The sequence below is a fragment of the Watersipora subatra genome, chromosome 7, assembly GCF_963576615.1.
Source record: "Watersipora subatra chromosome 7, tzWatSuba1.1, whole genome shotgun sequence".
Taxonomy (NCBI): domain Eukaryota; kingdom Metazoa; phylum Bryozoa; class Gymnolaemata; order Cheilostomatida; family Watersiporidae; genus Watersipora; species Watersipora subatra.
In genome coordinates, this window is record NC_088714.1 from 46,713,815 (window position 1) to 46,734,564 (window position 20,750).

The 20,750-nt window shown below is 37.6% G+C and overlaps 1 protein-coding gene across 1 annotated transcript in view; it reads left to right on the top strand.

Annotated features, from left to right (window-relative positions):
• The window catches only part of LOC137399676 (talin-2-like), a 72,580-nt gene that overhangs the window by 43,873 nt on the left and 7,957 nt on the right, over nt 1-20,750 (top strand). The window contains exons 32-47 of the mRNA XM_068085863.1: nt 256-502; nt 1,882-2,043; nt 4,120-4,277; nt 4,736-4,903; nt 5,681-5,908; nt 7,506-7,652; nt 9,328-9,497; nt 10,114-10,297; nt 11,186-11,584; nt 12,610-12,744; nt 14,360-14,468; nt 14,698-14,715; nt 17,389-17,513; nt 18,205-18,399; nt 18,976-19,165; nt 20,497-20,612. Coding sequence (XP_067941964.1) covers nt 256-502; nt 1,882-2,043; nt 4,120-4,277; nt 4,736-4,903; nt 5,681-5,908; nt 7,506-7,652; nt 9,328-9,497; nt 10,114-10,297; nt 11,186-11,584; nt 12,610-12,744; nt 14,360-14,468; nt 14,698-14,715; nt 17,389-17,513; nt 18,205-18,399; nt 18,976-19,165; nt 20,497-20,612 — 2,751 coding nt within the window. The remainder of the gene's footprint in view (nt 1-255; nt 503-1,881; nt 2,044-4,119; nt 4,278-4,735; nt 4,904-5,680; nt 5,909-7,505; nt 7,653-9,327; nt 9,498-10,113; nt 10,298-11,185; nt 11,585-12,609; nt 12,745-14,359; nt 14,469-14,697; nt 14,716-17,388; nt 17,514-18,204; nt 18,400-18,975; nt 19,166-20,496; nt 20,613-20,750) is intronic.

A 20,750-nucleotide genomic window follows, 5' to 3' on the forward strand; every position in this document is an offset into this window, starting at 1 on the left:
AAAGCTCTCCCCTGTTCTCAAACCTTTGTTAGTCAAATTTGTGAAGTGGCTTTACACACATTTAACCCTCACCGGCAACATTTATTTGTCATTCTCGTTCACGCCTTCCTATGTTCCCTCAAACCTTTCTGTTCTTCTGTGTCCTTGAGCATCCTCAACAAACCCCTCTGTCAGTTTGGCTCGGATTCATCGTAGCTTGAAAATACGAGGATCATCATTCCTTTTTTAAACATGGTGACGTATTCCATTGTGCAGGCTCGAAGGGCTCAGGAGCCAATCATAGCAGCGGGTAGGCAGATGATAGAGAGCTCGTGCAAGATGGTCACCTCGGCCAAAAAGCTGGCGGGGACACCCAGGGACCCGTCCATCTATCAGACATTCAGTGGTCATTCCAAGACTTTGTCAGATGCTATGAAGAAGCTTATCACATCCATTAAAGAGTCAGCACCCGGGCAGCGGGAGTCAGATCAAGCAATAGACAGTCTGCAGTCGTGGGTCAAAGGTAAGGGTTTACTTTCATGGGTTTTTTATATTAGTGACAGCAATATAAAGCCAAATAGAGAAGTAGTCGGCCAAAGATCGGTATGCTATCACTTATTGAGATTTTTTTTCTTAACTGCAGAATGTGATTTACGCGTAAGATTTAGTGCGGCTAAAAAAAGTGTTGAAAAGAGCTAGAAAAGGAGAAAAGTGTCGAAATAGTTTTGCAGTCTATAGTTTGTAATATGTGTACAGTAATCCTTCACTACTTGGCAGTTCAGATTCCGTCGTTTCAATATTTCGTGAGATAAAAAAATCAATCAATTTATTAAAAAATTAGATTATTTTTAATTAAAAATCATTTCTAATTATTTTTATATTTTTGTTTATATTTTAATTATAAATAGTTAATTTTATTATTTTTTGAAGTTAAAAAAATAAATTACTTTCATAATAAAATTATGAATAATAAACCTATTTACACAAAATATGCAAATCTATAGTATACTTTTGTCGATCCCAATCCCTTCGCAAGCATCATTATACTAGCAGTCATTGCAGTTCGCTTTTTTCTGTTTCGGGTTGTCAAGTGTGAAAGTGTAAAGCGCTTGCAAAACTTTTTATCATGACTCTTAGCTGCCCTTGACCCTTCAAATAGTCTTATGAACCTAAGAAAGAGAGGAAAATGTTTACGAAGAATGGAAAAGTGACTATTAGGTATGTGTTTGTTAGTCTCTATTTTACGGGCTTTCATTTTTCTCCAGAAGGATAGATGGTGGCGTTAGCCTCAATTGACCACGAAAAATGGGAGATTACTGTACATGTGCAATCAAGTGAAGACAACCATTAAGCATTGAAATCCAATAGCCTTATTTCCTTGATATCTGCAATTTCACGTTCATCAGCGCCGTACATTTTGCAACATGAGGGACTGAGTTGTGTCATGGTGAGGAGTTGTGTCATGATGAGCAGTTGTGGCATGATGAGCAGTTGTATCATGATGAGGAGTAGTGTCATGATGAGGAGTTGTGTCATGATGAGGAGTTGCGTCATGGTGAGGAGTTGCGTCATGATGAGGAGTTGCGTCATGAATAGGAGTTGTGTCATGAATAGGAGTCATGTCATGATGAGGAGTTGTGTACTGATGAGGAGTTGTGTACTGATGAGGTGAGAAATGTGAAGGTTAAATTTTGATTGGTAGTTTAATAAACTATATTTTGAGGCACTATGTGTTGTTTCTTCAGAGTCGCAACCCTTCCTCGTCAGTACGACAAGTAGTCTTGTCTTGAATTTACAGTGGGCTTACCTTCTACATAAACGTGTTCCTTCACAACTAGCTATTTTTATCACTAGTATTCATGGAAACTCTTTATTAGTCTCTTGCCGTAATCTGTTGTTTAGACTTGGATGCTGCTGGCTTCGCTGCTATGAGTCAGTCACTGGTTCCGAGAGAAGACAACTCATTGGAGGGATTCCAGGAGCAGGTGATTAACAGCTGCAAGGAGATAATGGCTAACATTGATCCTCTAGTCAGCGCTGCCAGTAGTGAGGCCGAGAAGCTGGGTATGTTCATAGCATATGATATTGTTGGATTTACAATAATGATAACAAATCACAATGGTTTTTCTGTTTGATGCTATTGATAGCGATCAAAGAGCCGCTGTCTGTCTGTGACAAAAATTTGATTGACAAAAAGGTGGATAAATTAGATAAGCAAACAGATGACAATGAACCTCCAACCCGTCAGCTAAAATCGATAGATTTGTTGCAATACAATTTTGAAGATTGATTCCGTCCATGTTGATATGTTATGACCATAATGCTCATGTAAGAAACACCATCTTGAAAGATTGACCTGATAACTGCAACAATTTTGCTTTACCGTGAAACAAAGCAAGAAGTAGGGCAAATATAGAATTATATTAGGTATTAGGTACCATATAATATATTAGGAAATAAAATGTTTCATCAACCCGAGTGTTTAAAAGAGCTAAATAAAAGCATACGGATTCTGAAGCTTGCTATCAACCTTGACATAGCTCCTAAATTGTGGTACATTTTATGTAGTAATTTTAAACTATGCACTAGGTGATGTCATCATGCTCGAGTGGCAAAGCTTCATGGCTCATTGGCATTGTTACGATGGTCTGCGTGCAGTTTTTCTGGCACGAGGGATCATGGCTGTGTCAGGTTTTTATCTTTATAAACACTGTTCAAATAGTCAATTATTTTTCACGTCATATTTTTGTTGACTAGCAGTGCTGTTGAGCAGATACAATGCAATACTATTACACCCATTGACTGCTTATGGTTTGCACAATAATGTACTTGTGTGTATCAATGACATGCAAGAAATTATGGTTAATAATAAAATGGTTAATATAATGTACAGTAGACTCATTGGCTGTTACCGTAAAACCTCTATTTGAATGCCACTCTTTATTTGAAGGCCACTTCTATGTGCTCCTCTCTGTGACATTCTTTGATCTTTACGAACCTATAATAGAAAGGGATCGGTAAAAAGGTGTTCACAAATAGTACTAATAAATTAATATTATATGGTTACACCAATAATAATTATTTTGTTGTTGCTGTAGTGGTTGCCATGGTTTTACTGACGTTGTACCCGAGAAGATCGATCATACAATAATCAGAACTACACTCTGATTTGAAGTTACCAAGGTCTAAATCATATCCATTGTTTTCAGACTTGTCCATAATTTGGTTTACAATCGATGATGTGATGAGAATGCTTCTGAGGAACACCATATGACATAATAGCATCCATTGTTATGGCGTATCAAAGTCTGTTGTTTTAACTCCAAAGCTTCATGGTGTTATCTTTTAAACAATAAAAACGACACGATCGAAATAATCAACAACCATATTCATCTAATATTTGTTTAGCTAAAGTAGTTTTTTGTTCAACACGATCTGATACTTCGACGTATATGAAAAACGGTTCAGCAAAAATGCATTAATTGCATTTTTGCAATTGCATTCGATTGCATTAATGAAGAAGAGGAGAGGAGCCCGAAGGAGGGTGCTAAATGTAGGTGACATTAGCATCGTTGCATCTGCTTTTTGTTCGGAATATATCTTCCCAGAATCTGACGAGCTAGTCAAAAAATACAGCGCCAATCTCTGTTTGAACTGTGCTTTTAATAAAACGCCACCATAGGGGAAGGGTTGAAAAATACAGCTCCGTGGCGTTCAAATAGAGGTTTTACTGTATATTGTTCACTTACTGACTTTGCTCTCAGTTTATTGTCTACATTCTCACTCTATCTGATAACTCTGGCTCTATTGATCATAGGCCTACTCTTGTTTATTTACTATATAGTTTCCGTTTATTGTCTATACTATCACTCAATTGTCTATACTATCACTCAATTGTCTATACTATCACTCAATTGTCTATACTATCACTCAATTGTCTATACTATCACTCAATTGTCTATACTATCCTTTTATTGTTTATACTTTTGGTCTATTGTCTATACCTCTCACTCTATTGTCTATACCTCTCACTCTATTGTCTATACCTCTCACTCTATTGTATATACTCTCGGTTTGCTGTCTATACTCTCGGTTTGTTGTCTAGTAGTACTTTTTAGTTATTGTATACTATTGATTTAGGCCATAGGACAACCCTTATTACCAACTATTTTGATCCTCTCACCGATGGAGGAATAGGCTGTGCTTCAAAGATATACAACTCCCGTCTTCAGACAGCCATCTTGGAACAGAGCAAGGCTGTCACAGAGTCTGGACTTCAACTAGTTATGTTGGCAAAGGTACATGTATAATGGTGGTGATACTTGCGGTGTGTTCTATATAGTTAATGGTTTTATTCCGCTCTTATACTCCGAGCTAATAGGACTTGGTTAAATACAATCATTCTTTGGTTCACCAACTCGATGCTTCAATCACTCAGCGACAAGTCCTTCAGAGGTGACAAACGTTCAAGACAACGGCCCTTTGTTTTTGTGCTCAGATGGCTTTAACTTTTTGATGTTTCCAGCAATGTCATCATAAGCAGGGACTGGTACGAGATTTCGGTGGCACCACTTGAACATTAAAAATCTTTCAGTGGTACATAGGGTTTGCCTAGGTGTTGCATGCCAGGTGTGTCTCTTTACATCGTCAAATTAAGGTGTACGTTTAAGGGATACTGCCCGTCTGAAAATGTCGCTAGGTTATGGCCATGAGTAAAACTTATTCTCAGCGCTTTAGTGTCATCCTTAATCTGTAGGAGAGTGGAGGCAATCCCAATGCTACAAGCTGTCACGCTGCCATGAATGAGGCAGCGGAGTGTTTGAGAGCGACTACCAAAGATTTGCTGACGACAATGGAGGAAGGAGCTAGTGCTGCCGGAGCTGTCACTACAATGATAGATAATATCAGCAAAGCCATAGCCAAGGTACACGGGCTATAGTTCATTGGCTAATAAACTGTTACTAGTATCACAATATATATACTGTATAGTTGTCTGTGTGATTATATAGTTCTCTGTGTGACTGTATAGTTGTCTGTGTGACTGTATCGTTGTCTGTATGACTATATAGTTCTCTGTGTGACTGTATGGTTGTCTATGTGACTGTCAGTGGTAAATGTGGTCATTTTCTCCGTATGACTATATCATTTTTTGTATGACTAGATCATTCTCTACATGGCTCCATCATTCTGTATGATCAGATAGTTTTCTGATATGCATGTAATACAGCTCCACGTGACTATGCGGCTCATACGATCATGTGTCTCTGTAATGATTATGTTCTACATGGCTCTGCCTTTCTACAGCTACATGTATGTAATTTTGTAATTTTGTATTTTTGTTTCTTTGTAATTATAGAATTTTAGGTTAAATGGGGAAGTTTATGATTCTAATTACGTGTCTATATTACTTGCTGTCCGCTTATATTACTCTGAGTGCTGATGTCATTCTTTTTACATGACTAAACTACTCTGTATGCGAAAGTGTTACTCTACGAGTGTAGATGTTACTTTGTGTGTAAAGATTTCAGTATTATTTTTAGTCACTATGAGGTTGTGATGAATTTGTGGCTATGGATGTATTAATAACATAATGGTTGATTGTTATATTATATAAATTAATTTTCTCTCATTCCTCTAGTAACGATTCCCAGTAATTTTTGACTAGAAGTTGCCTCACCTTCATTTGTTCTTTTTTTGACAGACGGAGAAGCCCGGTCGTCCTTCTCCTAACACTTCATTTGTCGACTACCAGACGTCTATGGTGCAGCTGTGCAAGCGCATTGCTCAGGTTACCCGGGAGATGGTGAGCAAGTCGAGCTCTCCTGAGACAGCGGCAGAGCTCGGCATCATGGCCAACACTTTAACCAAGCAATACGCTGATCTTGCGGAACAGCAGCAGTGCGCCTCTGCTGTCTGCTCTAGTACAGAGGTGTGCACACGTCTTGTTTAGTTTCCTTGTGGCTGATTCTATTCTCATTGACTCGCATCCTATCTGTAGGGTTATCACTGTTAGCCATGTTGTGCATCCTGTTGCGAGTTGAGAGAGCTACTTATGTAGATCGGTATATGAGCTTTAATCAACATGACATGTAAGATAAATTCTTGAGACTTTGAAAAAAAAGATTTTGGTTGGTAAAGCTGGTAAAAACAGTAGGATGTACTCATTTGGGCCTTTGGAACCATAGAAGCATCTCTTTAACTATATGTGTTTTGGTTGTAGGCAGTCTTACTGATATTTTTGACTGCTGAAAATGAAATTAAAATAATCCACTTTCAAAGCAGCATTCTTTTAAGTAGTTTATAAACATGTACTTGTCAAGCATTTAGGTGAAAAGGTTTTTGTGCAGAAGTTTATTGCTTCAGTGCTGAGTGATTATTTCTTAGCAGATTTGGTCTCATGTAAGGTTTCAGCATAAACTGAAAAAGCACCCAGTTTCATTATTCTCCATAAAGCACTTGTCATTGTAGTGTGATCCCATTCATGTTTCAAGGCTGTCTGGAGTTACAACATGTTATTTTTATCCTTCTACATATGCCTAGGTCAGCATTCATTCAAGAACTGGAATTGTTTCCATTTTGTTATAGCGTTGTGATTTTATTTATGCCTCAAACTTGCGTAGGGTGTGGAGCAAGTCGATCAGGTGCCGGGTATCTCACAGGTACTAGCGAATCATCACTATTGCTTGGCACAATACCTTTACTACCTCATCATAAAAGAGAGCTGCAGCTTCGCTCAATTTGTCTTTGACAAAATCCTCTCATACCTTGAGTGGTTTGTCACGTGGCGCGATGTAGAGGTTAGATTTGACCCATGTTTGGTTTGAAGAGGCCCCATAACAACTGGTGAACGAATGTTTATTTTTTAATTAAAAAAATATCTTAGTTTATTGCTTGCTCATATGGACCTGAAGCTATGTCAAGATTGTATATAACAGGTCGAGCTGTTCCTGGTCTGTATTGGTCGTCATCAGTAGCCACTACCGCTGATGTTACAGTTTAGTTTTATGTATGAGATGATAGGTTTGTAGATAGATGAGGTTTTAAGGTATCGATGTTGAAAAGTTTGATTATAATGCCTTCTCGCTGGTCAGCTCGATAATTTGCTTGCTCATTTGCTGACTGGTTTTGTGCTGTGCTGCTGCTTGCCTGTATGTCTGCGCGTATAATGGGTGGTTCTACATATTACGGAGCTTGCAATATGATTAGCTAAGTGTTTTTCTGGGGACAATTTTTTTGGCTGTTTGGGGTATCGCTAAGTTTATTAATTTCATGAAGGTCGTTTAGGAGTTTTCTTATTGGCTGTTTTGCTGTCGCTAATCTACGCTGCTGTCGTATCAGACAAGATGGTAGAAGTGTTCCCTCGTGTAGTATTTATGTGTGCTCAAACATACCATGGTTGATCCTAGCACGCCGTATTTTGCATGCGATGAAATGGGTTTTTACTTGGAATTGAAAGGAAATGATGTCATAGCTTGATAAGCATTCGCCTTCTATACATGTTTTGTCAACAGCTCTTTAACACTCAGGTCGCGGCTAGACTGAAGGCAAGAGTTCAGGACTTAGGAAACTCATGCATCCAACTCGTTCAGAATGCAGGCACTGTGCAGCAGAATCCAACAGACACTTTCGCTAAGAGAGACCTTGCCGAAAATGCCAAATCGGTTTCTGAAAAGGTAAGAAATTGAAAGCATTGTGATTTGGTTGTTTAAAGTTAAAGGTTGACTTGCAACAAAATTCACATTACAGTCATTTGGTATCAAAATATTCACCATGTCTTACTCTGTTGTGTTGAAGGTGCAAAATATGTGGAAATGTGATTACAAGCTCTTAAAAGCTCAAAAACGAACAGTTGATTGCAGCCATCATGAAACCGCTGTAGATTGAAATCAGTTTATTTTTCTGATGTAGTCATTACATTTGATTATTGTTTTTCACGTGATGTTCTCACAGAAATTGAAAGGCCAATAAAAGGCTCAATATAAAACTTTTCAGAGCACTAGTTTATGACAAACACTTCGGGTTTACCGAAGAGCCCTTACCAAATATAGACTCTCGCTAGTTTACAGTTTTGTTTCGGCTTGGTCTAATTGTAATCTGATTATGTGACCCATACTTCCTGCCAAACAGCGCGAATAATTTCTGCAGCATTTTTTGACTATCACAGGTGACCAACAGGCTCGCCATGTTTATCAGAGGATGATATGCACTCCTTTGAGCTAAAGTTAAAAATTAAACGAATTTTTACAGTAGGTTTTGAGATATCTGTGCTCAAAGTAACAGCATTACAACGATGATGAAATAGATGCGTAAGAACAATAGACATGGTTTTATTGAATGCGTGAAGTATATTTGTGAAAATATTTCGACGAATGAGGTTGCTGGAAAGTGTAAACAGAAGCCATCTTGTACAACTACGTCCCTTTTGAGCCGTTTTGGAAAGAGATTCTAATCTACAGCGGTCTCGTGATGGCTGCGATTAACTGTTCGTTTTTGAGCTTTTAAGAGCTTGTAATCACATTTCCACATGTTTTGCACCTACAACACAGCAGTGTAAGACATAGTGAACCTTTTGATACCAAATAACTTTAATGTGAATTTTGCTGCATTTCAACCTTTAAGTAACGACAGGTTGCTTACTGAAAGTCGTGCAAGAGTAAACACAAAGAGTTATAGTGTGCGTATTGATAGAGTTTTTCTTCGTTCATTTTATATCATGCTCTTGAGCCACCATTACGGGTTAAGATAAAAGATTTCTATAAGTGAGATTAGAACTCGCAACGTTCAGCTTGGTAGACTACACTCTTTACCAATGGCATTCGATCACCCTGTGGTGTTTGTGGGAGACAATGCAAGTAGTTAGTCACTGTTTTTTATCAGCACACCTGAGGACCTCTCACAGCACATTAAACTGTCATGGCACTAGTGTGTGTGCTAGTTGTGGTAAAATATCTATTGTGCCTGAATAAATAGATAGGGAAGTGGTAAAAGGTCGCAACGTAAAGGCGAGTAACAATAGAAAGAAACACTAAGAAACCACCCTATGTTAGATTGTTAAAACATCTTTACCAGCAATAAAAGCCGTGTCCATCTTTTCCGTAGCCACAGTGGGAGGTTGTGTAAAAATATTGCAACATACTGGAGTCGAACTCACAACTTTCAGCGTTGTAGTCCGACACTCGCATCTGTGCCAATCAACTCCCATCTAGCTTTTTGCAATAATTGAGGAGATACTAACTCTCTGGACTGTCAGTGTACCAGCTGTTATCAGCGTAAGGGGTGCAACCAAACTTCTGCTGTAGGCAGAGTCCTAAATAAAGGTCACTATTATGTCTGGTTGCGTGTCTACAGGTTTCCTACGTGATGGCAGCTCTTCAGGACAGCTCAAGAGGAACACAGGCATGTATCAATGCTGCCAGTGTGGTCAGCGGCATCATCGGAGACCTTGATACAACAATCATGTTTGCTACTGCCGGAACTTTGAATTCTGATGCCGATAAGGACCAATTCACCGACCACCGGTCTGTGAATTATAACTGTAGTAATAATAGTAATGGCTTGTACTGTTGCTGATGATTAGTACTCGTATGCTTCAACTCAAGTATACGGATGTGGAGTTATTTTGTAAATTGTTGGTTGGATCACTGCTGCTGAGCAGTATCATCATTGCTTGCTTGTCTTTAGCTCGTTGACAGTGAAACATTTTAATAATAAGTGACCATTTCTGTTGGGTGATTGACTCATCCGGCAGTTCGCTGCAGCTTTTTCAAATTTAGAAAGTAAAGCACCGCTTTGTTTGATTTGCATGCATTAGTCTCAATGCTAAATGTTCCAATACGTCACAGTGTCAATGTTTTTATGCGTGAATGTTTCATTGCATAGATTTTTTATTGCACAGATGTTTTATTGCATAGATGTTTTATTGCATAGATGTTTTATTGCATAGATGTTTCATTGCATAGATGTTTCATTGCATAGACGTTTCATTGCATAGATGTTTCATTGCATAGATGTTTCATTACATCGACATTTTGTTGCATAGATGTTTCATTGCATAGACGTTTCATTGCAATGACATTCCATTGAATGAGCAGTTCGATGCATCGATTTTTTCATGCTTTGTTTTAAATTTATTAGAGAGGCTATTCTTAAGACAGCGAAGGTTCTCGTAGAAGACACAAAGACTTTGGTCGCTGGAGCAGCAAGCAGCCAAGAAGCTCTTGCAGAGGCAGCGCAGAACTCTGTCAAGACAATCACGAGTCTCGCTGAGGTAGTCAAATTGGGTGCTGCCTCGATAGGCTCTGATCAGCCGGAGGCACAGGTGAGCACATCTACACAGACTCTGGGGAGAACTTTAATGTACAGTTTGTATGGCTTATTGATTGTATTCACTTCTTCATTTGTTCATTTATGTTTAGTCCATATACGGCATGTTTATTTATCTTTCCATTTGTCTCATATGTTAATCAGAGCATTGAGTTATATGATTATTGTGGAGTTATTATTGTAAATTATATTTGGTGTTATATAATGAGATGAAATGTAAAACTCATGTAGCTTGAATCAGGCTGTGAAAGTTCATCCACAGTTCACTAGTTCCTCATTTTACTTGACTTTAGATGTGATCTAGTATTTATTTTTATGATTTTTAGTATCTCAGAAGTCTATAAACTTGACACGGTTTTTGTTTGTTGCGAATATGTTATTTCTGGAAACACGTTAGACCATTTCTGATAGTAATCTGAGCAGAGATTAATTTTAATTTGTGCTCATGGTGGCACCTTTTAAATCCTTCAAAATGGATGTGTAGTTTGTGTTCTCTATTTAGATGAATACGCGTTTAAAGTTTTTGACAAGCATTTGTATACATTTTGACTGCATCTTTGATTCAATTCTAATATCTGCAGTCCTTCAGCAGGTACTTTTTAAAATGGATTAAATTTACATTTAATTCGATAAAGTTTCTGCTATTTTAATTTGTGTACTGAATACCGGCCTTTGATTTAAGGTTTTGTATTTGTATCCTTGTTCTTATATCAATGTTAGACTAATCGTCATTAGACCGATTGGTTTATTAGAAGAATCAGATGAAATGTCTTTGGACGAATTAGTCTATTAGACCAGTTAGATTTGGACGAATTTTCATTAAATCAATCTTCCAAAATTCAGCCATACAGATGATCTCTCATCAGCTGTTTTTTGTTTTCAGGTTCTACTCATCAACTCTGTCAAGGATGTGGCCTCAGCTCTTGCAGAGCTCATCAGCTGCACCAAGAATGCCGCTGGCAAGCCTTCCAATGACCCTTCAATGATATCTCTCAAGGACTCGGCTAAGGTCATGGTTACTAATGTGACATCTCTGCTTAAAACTGTGAAGACTGTAGAAGATGAAGCCGCGCGAGGCACTCGAGCTTTGGAGTCAACAATAGAAGCCATGAGACAGGAAATAAGAGCGTTTGAGAGTTCGGAGAAGGTTGACAGAGTAGCCAGCGCCGAAGATGTCATCAGATATACTAAACCACTAACTACTGCAACTGCTAAGACAGTAGCAGCTGGCAACTCTTGTCGACAGGAAGACGTGATATCTGCTAGCAACATGGGCAGGAAGGTAGATTCCTCACTCCATTTTCTTAAGTACAAACAATTTGGAGACCTGTTCTCTTTATTCATGATAATATCAAAAATCTTTAACATTTTTGTGTCTTTACTGGACAAGATAGATTTGCATTGCCTATTTTGCTGGTTTCATTCTTACTGTTTTGCTCTTGTATACAGTTGGTATTGATTACAGATAATACTGCTCATTAAAAGCTTGCCTTGCTTATAGGTAGTTTGCACAGATTGAGAGTCATGGCCTCTTTCATATTGAGGGTTTTACCAAAAGTAGTTACTGTATTTTGCACACCACAGGGAGCACCGTATCATAGAGCAGTCTCACTTCCATGGTCTATATCTATACTTAACCAATATAATGGACACCATATTATAAGATGCGGGCAATAAACGTCTGCAAAAGATAACAACCGAGGGCAAAATAGTGAGCTTGCTCAACATTATCCTGATAAAATATTCACCATTTTTCAAATTAAACAGCTGTGCTATTTCATAGTCCAACATGATGGTTTTCTCGAAAGCTCTAACAATAGAGCTTGGCTTCACTTTAGCCCATGCATTCACAATCCACCCGCATTGATAGCGTAACTTTCCCATCGATGCCCCAGTTTAAACTGAGCCTTGTAAGCATGTCACCTTACTAATGCCATTTTAGGGGGTTTCTTAAACAAGTGAACAGCAGTTAGCAGCACACCTTTACTGTATACTCGGCTGGAGTTTTCACTGTTTTAGCGGGAAATAGTCCAAAATGTGGTGACCATAGTGCATTTACCAATAGCACACAATTGATTGTAGAACTCAGTCTACATGCAGAGCGACCGTATTAAACGGCAATCGACTTTTTTAAATTTTAGATTTTTAAATGTGGAAATTGTTTCTAGCCCTTTATATTATGAATAATTCATTCCATTCGACTGAGTTATGATAGGAGAGTATGTTTTTAGATTTAGGTGACATAATAAAGCACTTGTCATGTCATGAGTATCTCTTGCAGCTCTCTAAATGTCCGAAGTATTACAGGCTGTGTGTGACCTGCTGTTGGTTTGCAAGGCTGCCGTACAAACAGCTGAGAACGAAGAAGTGAAGAAGAATACTCTAACAGCAGCTAAGACTACGGCTGAGAGATATCTTGCCTTGCTGCAACACATCGGGGAGGTAAACTAGTCCATACATTCATATGCAATGCCTTGCTGCAGCACATAGGGGAGGTAAACTAGTCCATACATTCATATGCAATGCCTTGCTGCAACACATCGGGGAGGTAAACTAGTCCATACATTCATATGCAATGCCTTGCTGCAACACATCGGGGAGGTAAACTAGTCCATACATTCATATGCAATGCCTTGCTGCAACATATCGGGGAGGTAAACTAGTCCATACGTTCATATACAATGCCTTGCTGCAACATATCGGGGAGGTAAACTAGTTCATACATTCATATTCAATGCCTTACTACAACATATCGGGGAGGTAAACTAGTCCATACGTTCATATACAATGCCTTGCTGCAACACATCGGGGAGGTAAACTAGTCCATACGTTCATATACAATGCCTTGCTGCAACATATCGGGGAGGTAAACTAGTCCATACATTCATATTCAATGCCTTGCTGCAACATATCGGGGAGGTAAACTAGTCCATACGTTCATATACAATGCCTTGCTGCAACACATCGGGGAGGTAAACTAGTCCATACGTTCATATACAATGCCTTGCTGCAACATATCGGGGAGGTAAACTAGTCCATACATTCATATTCAATGCCTTGCTGCAACACATCGGGGAGGTAAACTAGTCCATACGTTCATATAGAATACACCCACCAAAGAATTAGGTTTATTTGGATGCTTATTGTTTAACATTGAGTTTGAAATAACTTGTCTATTTAGTTTATGAGTGAATATTTATCATTTATTATTCAACATTTATCCTTTAAAATTATGCTGTGATAATATTTGTCATAGCATCATTTTAGAGTAATTCTGTTAAGATGTGGTTGGGTTTGTTCAGAGCATATTTACTAGCAAAATGACAAGGATTAAATAAGTGATAATAAGGAATATTGATAGAGTTATATATCTACTGCCCCTACTATCATTGTTTATATGACCTTGTTGAAGGGGTGGCTGTCGTTTTGTGTAGAAACTAGAAATGTTACGTTGGTAACCACAAGCTTAGCTGAGTCTCTATGAGACAGCATTGAAGGGTGATTAGAAGGCTTGCTGACAGCATCCTTGCTGTAGAAACTTGAAGGCTAATCAAAGGGGTCAATAATTAGTCACTACTCCCTGATTCTAGTCTTGTGATTGTCTAGCCACCCCAAACCCAACAAGCCAAAGTTCTTAAGTGGTTTGGAAGAAATTCAGCTTTAGCCTATTAGATATGTCGGTATAGAGTGGTGTCACGGAGGACTATTTTTACGGATGCTGAGCCAGTTTTTTTAGGCATGTTATTTGTTGATCTTTTGCTATATTGTGTTTGTTTGCTGGTAAGTCTGACATAACCACTGTATCAAATGGGTAACAGCATTCACTGATTGACAGTATTGGCTCTTTCATTACTGTTTATTCTGACCATTCTATATTTTCATTTTGTTAAAGCTAGGCAGGAGTTCTTAGTATACCGTAAACCTCTAATTGAACGCCACCTCTATTTGAACGACACCTTCAATTGACCGGCACTCTGAGAGAAGTGTTAAGAAATAGAGTGCCATGGCGTGCAATTTGAGGGTTTTCGGTAGTTTATATCTTCTGTCTACCTTGTAGATCCTTCAAAAACCAGGTCAGCAGAATTTGAAGGCGGCCATGAGAGACCTGTCTATGAATGTCGCTCACTCTGTGGGAGAGTTGGTAAAAAGTTGTGAGGCGTTGAAAGGTGAGTGGCTCACGTGTGTCTGCCTCAGCATGGTTGCTGTCACTTTCTCTCATCACTCACCATCCCCTTCTCATTGCCGTGAAAGTATTTTGTGTTGAGTATCTCTGCCCGCATGAGTTCTTATTGCTCACCAGCCCGAAAGTCTCCCTTGGTACTCGGCTGTCTTGCTTTCTTATTGCTACCTTGCAACCAGTTTGTATAATCGCTTGTGTGCCTCTCTCTCTTGTAGCATACGGACATCTCTCAGGTAATCGCTGTCAATTTTACCTTGTCTTCTGATATCAGCTAGGTCATGTGACCTCGAAGACATTTTTACCGATTACTAGCGTACTCGGTCATTCTAGCTAAAAACTGTAGCTAGCAAAGTATGTCATCCTTCACCAAGTGTTATAATTTATATAATGGGAACATTTTATAACCTCTGTTGCTTGTGGCCTTGACTCTGTAATTCGCATGTATCATGTTTATTAAAATACGTAGGTTTTGTTTCCCTGCCGCATTCAACTCTGCAATTTGTAGACATTATTCTTTGTGTTTCTCTTTAGTGGTTTGGTATAAAGTTGAAACTAATTTAAATTAAAGAAAATGAAATTTTATTTACTTCTTTCACTATCGAAAGCCATCCATATAGCTCATCTATATTGTTCATTCTGACGGTAAGCCATTATAAGCCTTAGTACCTATTTAACAGATACATTCATCACTGATCATAGAATTAACAGATCCACTTGAAAGTTTGCCGCAATAATTTGAAGATTTTGCGGTATTATTTCGCCAAAACAAAGCAGGTAGTGTCGTTTTCACTCACAATTCACAGCATAAAATCACTGTCTCGAAATTGTTTAATTTCCTGTTTAAGATGGATAAAAAGAAGAATGTAGCAGTGACCAAAACAATTTTCTGTAACTCATGCCACTGAAATTCTTCAACATTGACCTCAGATATTTCTGATAATTTTATTTCTATATTAGAGAATGAACTTGTCTTTTGGGTCCAACTACGAAAACAACAGCATTTTTTCAGCCAATTTTGCTGAACTAAAGACAATTAGACAAGGCTTCTGTATTTCAAATGCATTGATTCTTGTGCCAAATCTTGCCAAAGTTCTTTCGCCAATTCAAAAGAACTTTGGATTGAAGCACTAGAACAAAACTTTTAGTTTTTACAGTAAAATTACTGAGTCTCAAAAATTTTTGGCAAAAGTTTATTCCATGAAAATAGGCAAAAAAATTTGTTGTGAAAGGATTAAGAAATAAAATGTAATAAAATTGTATATCGTTCACAATTGATTCAATAGCACTCTTACCTTTTAAAAACGCCAACAGATGGAAATTAGACATTGTTATTGCAGCTATACTAAGAATCTGTTAAAATAATAATGTTGGCTTCGTGTTAATGGCAACATGAAAAACTGCTGTTTAGCGTGTTTGAAACTTTGGAATTCCGTGAACTCACATAATTATCAAGGGTAAAAACACTGTAGCACTTTTACTGACTGTTAGAATAATATGTTTTATATGATTTTACCGAAAAGAATTACTGCATTTTGTGTTGAAAACAGACAGAAAGATTGTGACATTGTTTTCGGGGGTTAAGGGTTTCTTACCTCATTGTTAGGCATTATTTATATGTAAGGTGAAAGTAGTTGAATTTGGTTAAACTAGCATCTGAACCCTTCATAGCTGGTGTATTCTCATAAAAATTAAACTTGGTCCCAATATAGCTTCAATTTACAGCGGTGTGCGAAATAAACCGAACCCCTTTGTTGGAAAACTAAAATCTTCATTTACATATATATATATATATATATATATATATATATATATATATACGGTATATGACTTGGAGAAAGCAAATAAAAATGTATGTGGTGTGATCATATCTGTACAGATTGTGATCTTCAACCATTAAAAATAAAATGCTCAGAATTTAGCCTACATAATCATTCAACAACTTAATTTTACAGCTTTTTGGTTTTGGACAAAATAAGGTTTATTTTAATATATAATTTATGACTATTGTTACTAAATTCATATTTTAGTTTTCCAACAAAGCGACTCAGTTTAATTCGCACACCACTATATACACTCGGGTAACTAGATGCTACCAAATAGAATCCAAACTTTAGAGTGGAAGCTGTTATTTTGTATTCAAGTATTGATGATGAAATTTGTGTAACTGTTTGCTTGAGTCAATATTCATTTATCAATTTTAACAAGTAAAAGAATATTTTTATTGCATTGGCTCTATCTTATTTTAAGACTATCAGCAATTTATGTTCATGTTATTGTCACAGTATACTACTTGCATGCCATTTAATGTTGGCTCTGTAACCTCTGTTCCAATTCAGCTCTGTGTATGTCTCCCAGCTCTCTATCTGTCTCTTCCTATCTTTCTGTCCGGTGTCACTGGTCAAGTACCAGCTGCACTATTCAAGTCATTGAAAGTTCTCTGCTCAATGCTCATCTTTCTGTGTGTAGATGAAACGGCTATCTTGACATAGATTTAGTGTACTACTCTTGGAGTCTGCTGCTGTATATAGTAGAAGTCAGCATGATGCATGCGAATGCTGCTTCTGTATGTTATTCATCGGTTTAAGTTGATGACCTGTCATTGCGGTCCTCTCTATAAATTCTTCATGATTTTCGATGCTGATTATATTTCCTCTGTATGTTTTACTAACATAGTATGTTCTCAAACTTTCATAGTATAAGTTTAGATATACTGAAAGTGCTGCTCAGTCACACCAAGTCATAGCTCATGAACAATTCGCTGATATGATTAAAAACATATTTCTTGGTTTATCTAGTAGTGAAGTATCTATTTAGAGCTTTTGAATATTGTTTTAAATTGATTTCAATTTTAACAACTAGCCAATGTATGTATGTATGCTTAGTGTTTTACATCTTTGATCTCACAGGCAGTGACTTTGTCGACCCAGATGACCCGACAGTGATAGCAGAGAATGAGTTATTGGGCGCTGCTAAATCCATAGAGGCGGCTGCCAAAAAGTTGATGCAACTGAAGCCAAGAGCTTCTGCTAAGGTACCAGTACAGATATAAAGTTTTTGCCGTGGTAAACTTTTGCTGAGCACTTTACACGGAAGGCATGATTGACTCCATTGTGAATAATCTACAAGCTGTCCAGGGCAGTTTTCATTTTAAAAAGAGGTTTGAATTAGTCAATCACTACTTACTGGTTTACTACTAAATGTATTTAACCATTTGTTTATTTGTAAATGTCTATATTTACTTCTCTCTTAAATATTAATTCGTAAGCTCTCTAGTTCTCTCTTAAATATTTATAATCTCTTTAGTTCTCTCTTAAATATCAATTCATAATCTCTAGTTGTTTCTTAGAGCTTATTCCTTATTATAACTTTATATACAATTATTTTCCTTTTGATTTTTAGCTTTAGAAAATTATAACTTAAGAATTTATAAGAATGTAAAAGCAAATGCATGCAAGTTGCTTTTGTGTTCAGAAAGAATGGAATTAACCTTCACCATAGCTAGTTGATTGTGCAGTTTTTCACAAAATGCTTGCCAACAAAAGAAGCAGTTTGTCTTAACAGTTTCTTGCACGATGTTTCGTTTGGATACGCAGGAAGCAACTAATTATGTGCACTTTCTTTTATGATTACTCATGGTGAGGCTTAAAATGGTGGAGAGTTACTCCTCCATTTTTAACCAACTTTTAATTTTTTCATTGGCTAGTCCTGCACTATTTGTACAGGAAGCAGATGAAGACCTCAACTTTGATGAACAGATATTGGAAGCTTGTAAGTCTATTGCTGCTGCCACATCGGCTTTAGTTAAGTCAGCGTCCGCGGCGCAGAGAGAGCTGGTGTCTCAAGGTCGGATGAGCATGTCATTCAACAGATATATGCCTGATGAAGATGGCCAGTGGTCCCAAGGCCTCATCTCAGCTGTAAGTGTACTTGACATTAAGACTGGCGATGAAATATTTTTAATAAGCTTGTGAAAATGGATAGGTTTCATTAGTAATCATGTGCTTTGATGCTATTACGTAATATTAACTGTAAGTATGCTGTTTAAACTGATTTTATTCGACAGCTAACTTACGGCATCTAAAGCTACCAAGTATTATAATCTTCTGATTAGTTTTGTTGGCTGTGTGTGAGAGAAGTACGAATCAAAGATTTTTCACAGATAATTTGCTTTATAAAAAACATGGAAAGATGGCAAATAGGTAATCTTATTCAGTGTTCCATAGATTTGTACTAAATGTAATACATTCAAAGTAGAATGACTGTTCCAGTTTACCCATTTTCATGGCTTGTCAAACTCTGATGGCTCATCATTTTTAGAATTATTTCTTACTTTTCTTTTTGTTACATTTTATTACAGATTCTTTTTTAGTGACTACTATTTAGTCTGCTATTTCAGTCTGCAGTAACCCTTTGGCCAGCTAACTGAGACTCATAGTTTTTCAGTTAAACTACGAAGTGTAGCTAGCAACTGAATTATAATACTGTCCTTGCAGGCACGAATGGTTGCTGCTGCCACTCACAGCCTTTGTGAGGCAGCAAATGCTATGGTTCAGGGTCACGCCAGTGAGGAACAGCTCATTTCATCAGCTAAACAGGTAGCTGGTTCAACTGCGCAGCTGCTTGTAGCGTGTAAGGTGAAGGCTGACCCGGACTCTGTGGCTATGAAGAGACTACAGGCTGCAGGTTGGTCAAACGTCACCATTAGTTGAAATGGTTGTTCTGTGATAGGTCTATCCTCTCTGTCTATGTCAAACGTCACCATTAGTTGAAATGGTTGTTCTGTGATAGGTCTATCCTCTCTGTCTATGTCAAACGTCACCATTAGTTGAAATGGTTGTTCTGTGATAGGTCTATCCTCTCTGTCTATGTCAAACATCACCATTAGTTGAAATAATTGTTCTGTGATAGGTCTATCCTCTCTGTCTATGTCAAACATCACCATTAGTTGAAATAGTTGTTCTGTGATAGATCTAACCTCTATGTCTATGTCAAACATCACCATTAGTTGAAATAGTTGTTCTGTGATAGGTCTATCCTCTCTGTCTATGTCAAACGTCACCATTAGTTGAAATGGTTGTTCTGTGATAGGTCTATCCTCTCTGTCTATGTCAAACATCACCATTAGTTGAAATAATTGTTCTGTGATAGGTCTATCCTCTCTGTCTATGTCAAACATCACCATTAGTTGAAATAGTTGTTCTGTGATAGATCTAACCTCTCTGTCTATGTCAAACATCACCATTAGTTGAAATAGTTGTTCTGTGATAGGTCTATCCTCTCTGTCTATGTCAAACATCATTAGTTGAAATGGTTGTTCTGTGATAGGTCTATCCTCTCTGTCTATGTCAAACATCACCATTAGTTGAAATGGTTGTTCTGTGATAGGTCTAACCTCTCTGTCTATGTCAAACATCACCATTAGTTGAAATAGTTGTTCTGTAATAGGTCTAACCTCTCTGTCTATGTTTATATGACGGATACACATCATGACTTTCTTAGAAAGTGGTTGTGGATATGTCAATGATTGTCAGCATTTTTTATGATTGTACCTTCTAATGCGCATTTATGTGTGTCGTGGAAATTTCATATAACCAGGTAATGCTCGCTATGGTTGAGTTTTAACTATAACCAGGCAATGCCTCCTATGTGTAAGTCTATCATATTCATGTTATGTGTAAGTGACACATATACATGTTATGTGTAAGTGACACATATACATGTTATGTGTAAGTCTCACAATGACACATATCATGTGTAAGATTTAATTTTAAGCAATGAATGCCTCGTAAGTGCAAGTTTGCCATGTGCATGTTTAAGTTTTTCAATTTAATGTGTTATATGTTATATTCATGTAATATATAACACTTATATGTTACATGTAACACATAAGTGTTACATGTAACATGTACTCGTTACATGTAGCATCCAAGTGTCACATATAACATGTAAGTATCATATAACATGTGTAGTGTTACATATAACCAGTAAGTGACACACGCTATATGTATAACCAGGCAATGCTGTGAAGCGAGCGACAGAGGCCTTAGTCAGGTCAGCACAGCAAGTGAAGGAGAGAGAAGACGAGGCTAATGTTCAGGTGAACAAGAGGATGGTAGGAGGAGTGGCACAGGTAAGATTCTAACTCTGACTTCTTTTTGGTAGCTCGAGCTCGTCTTTCCAATTCTTGCGCTTGTTTGTTCTTTGATAAGGCTTCTGCTACTACTATAGTTGCTACTTCTGTCAGATCAACTTGTGTAACTGTGCGTTG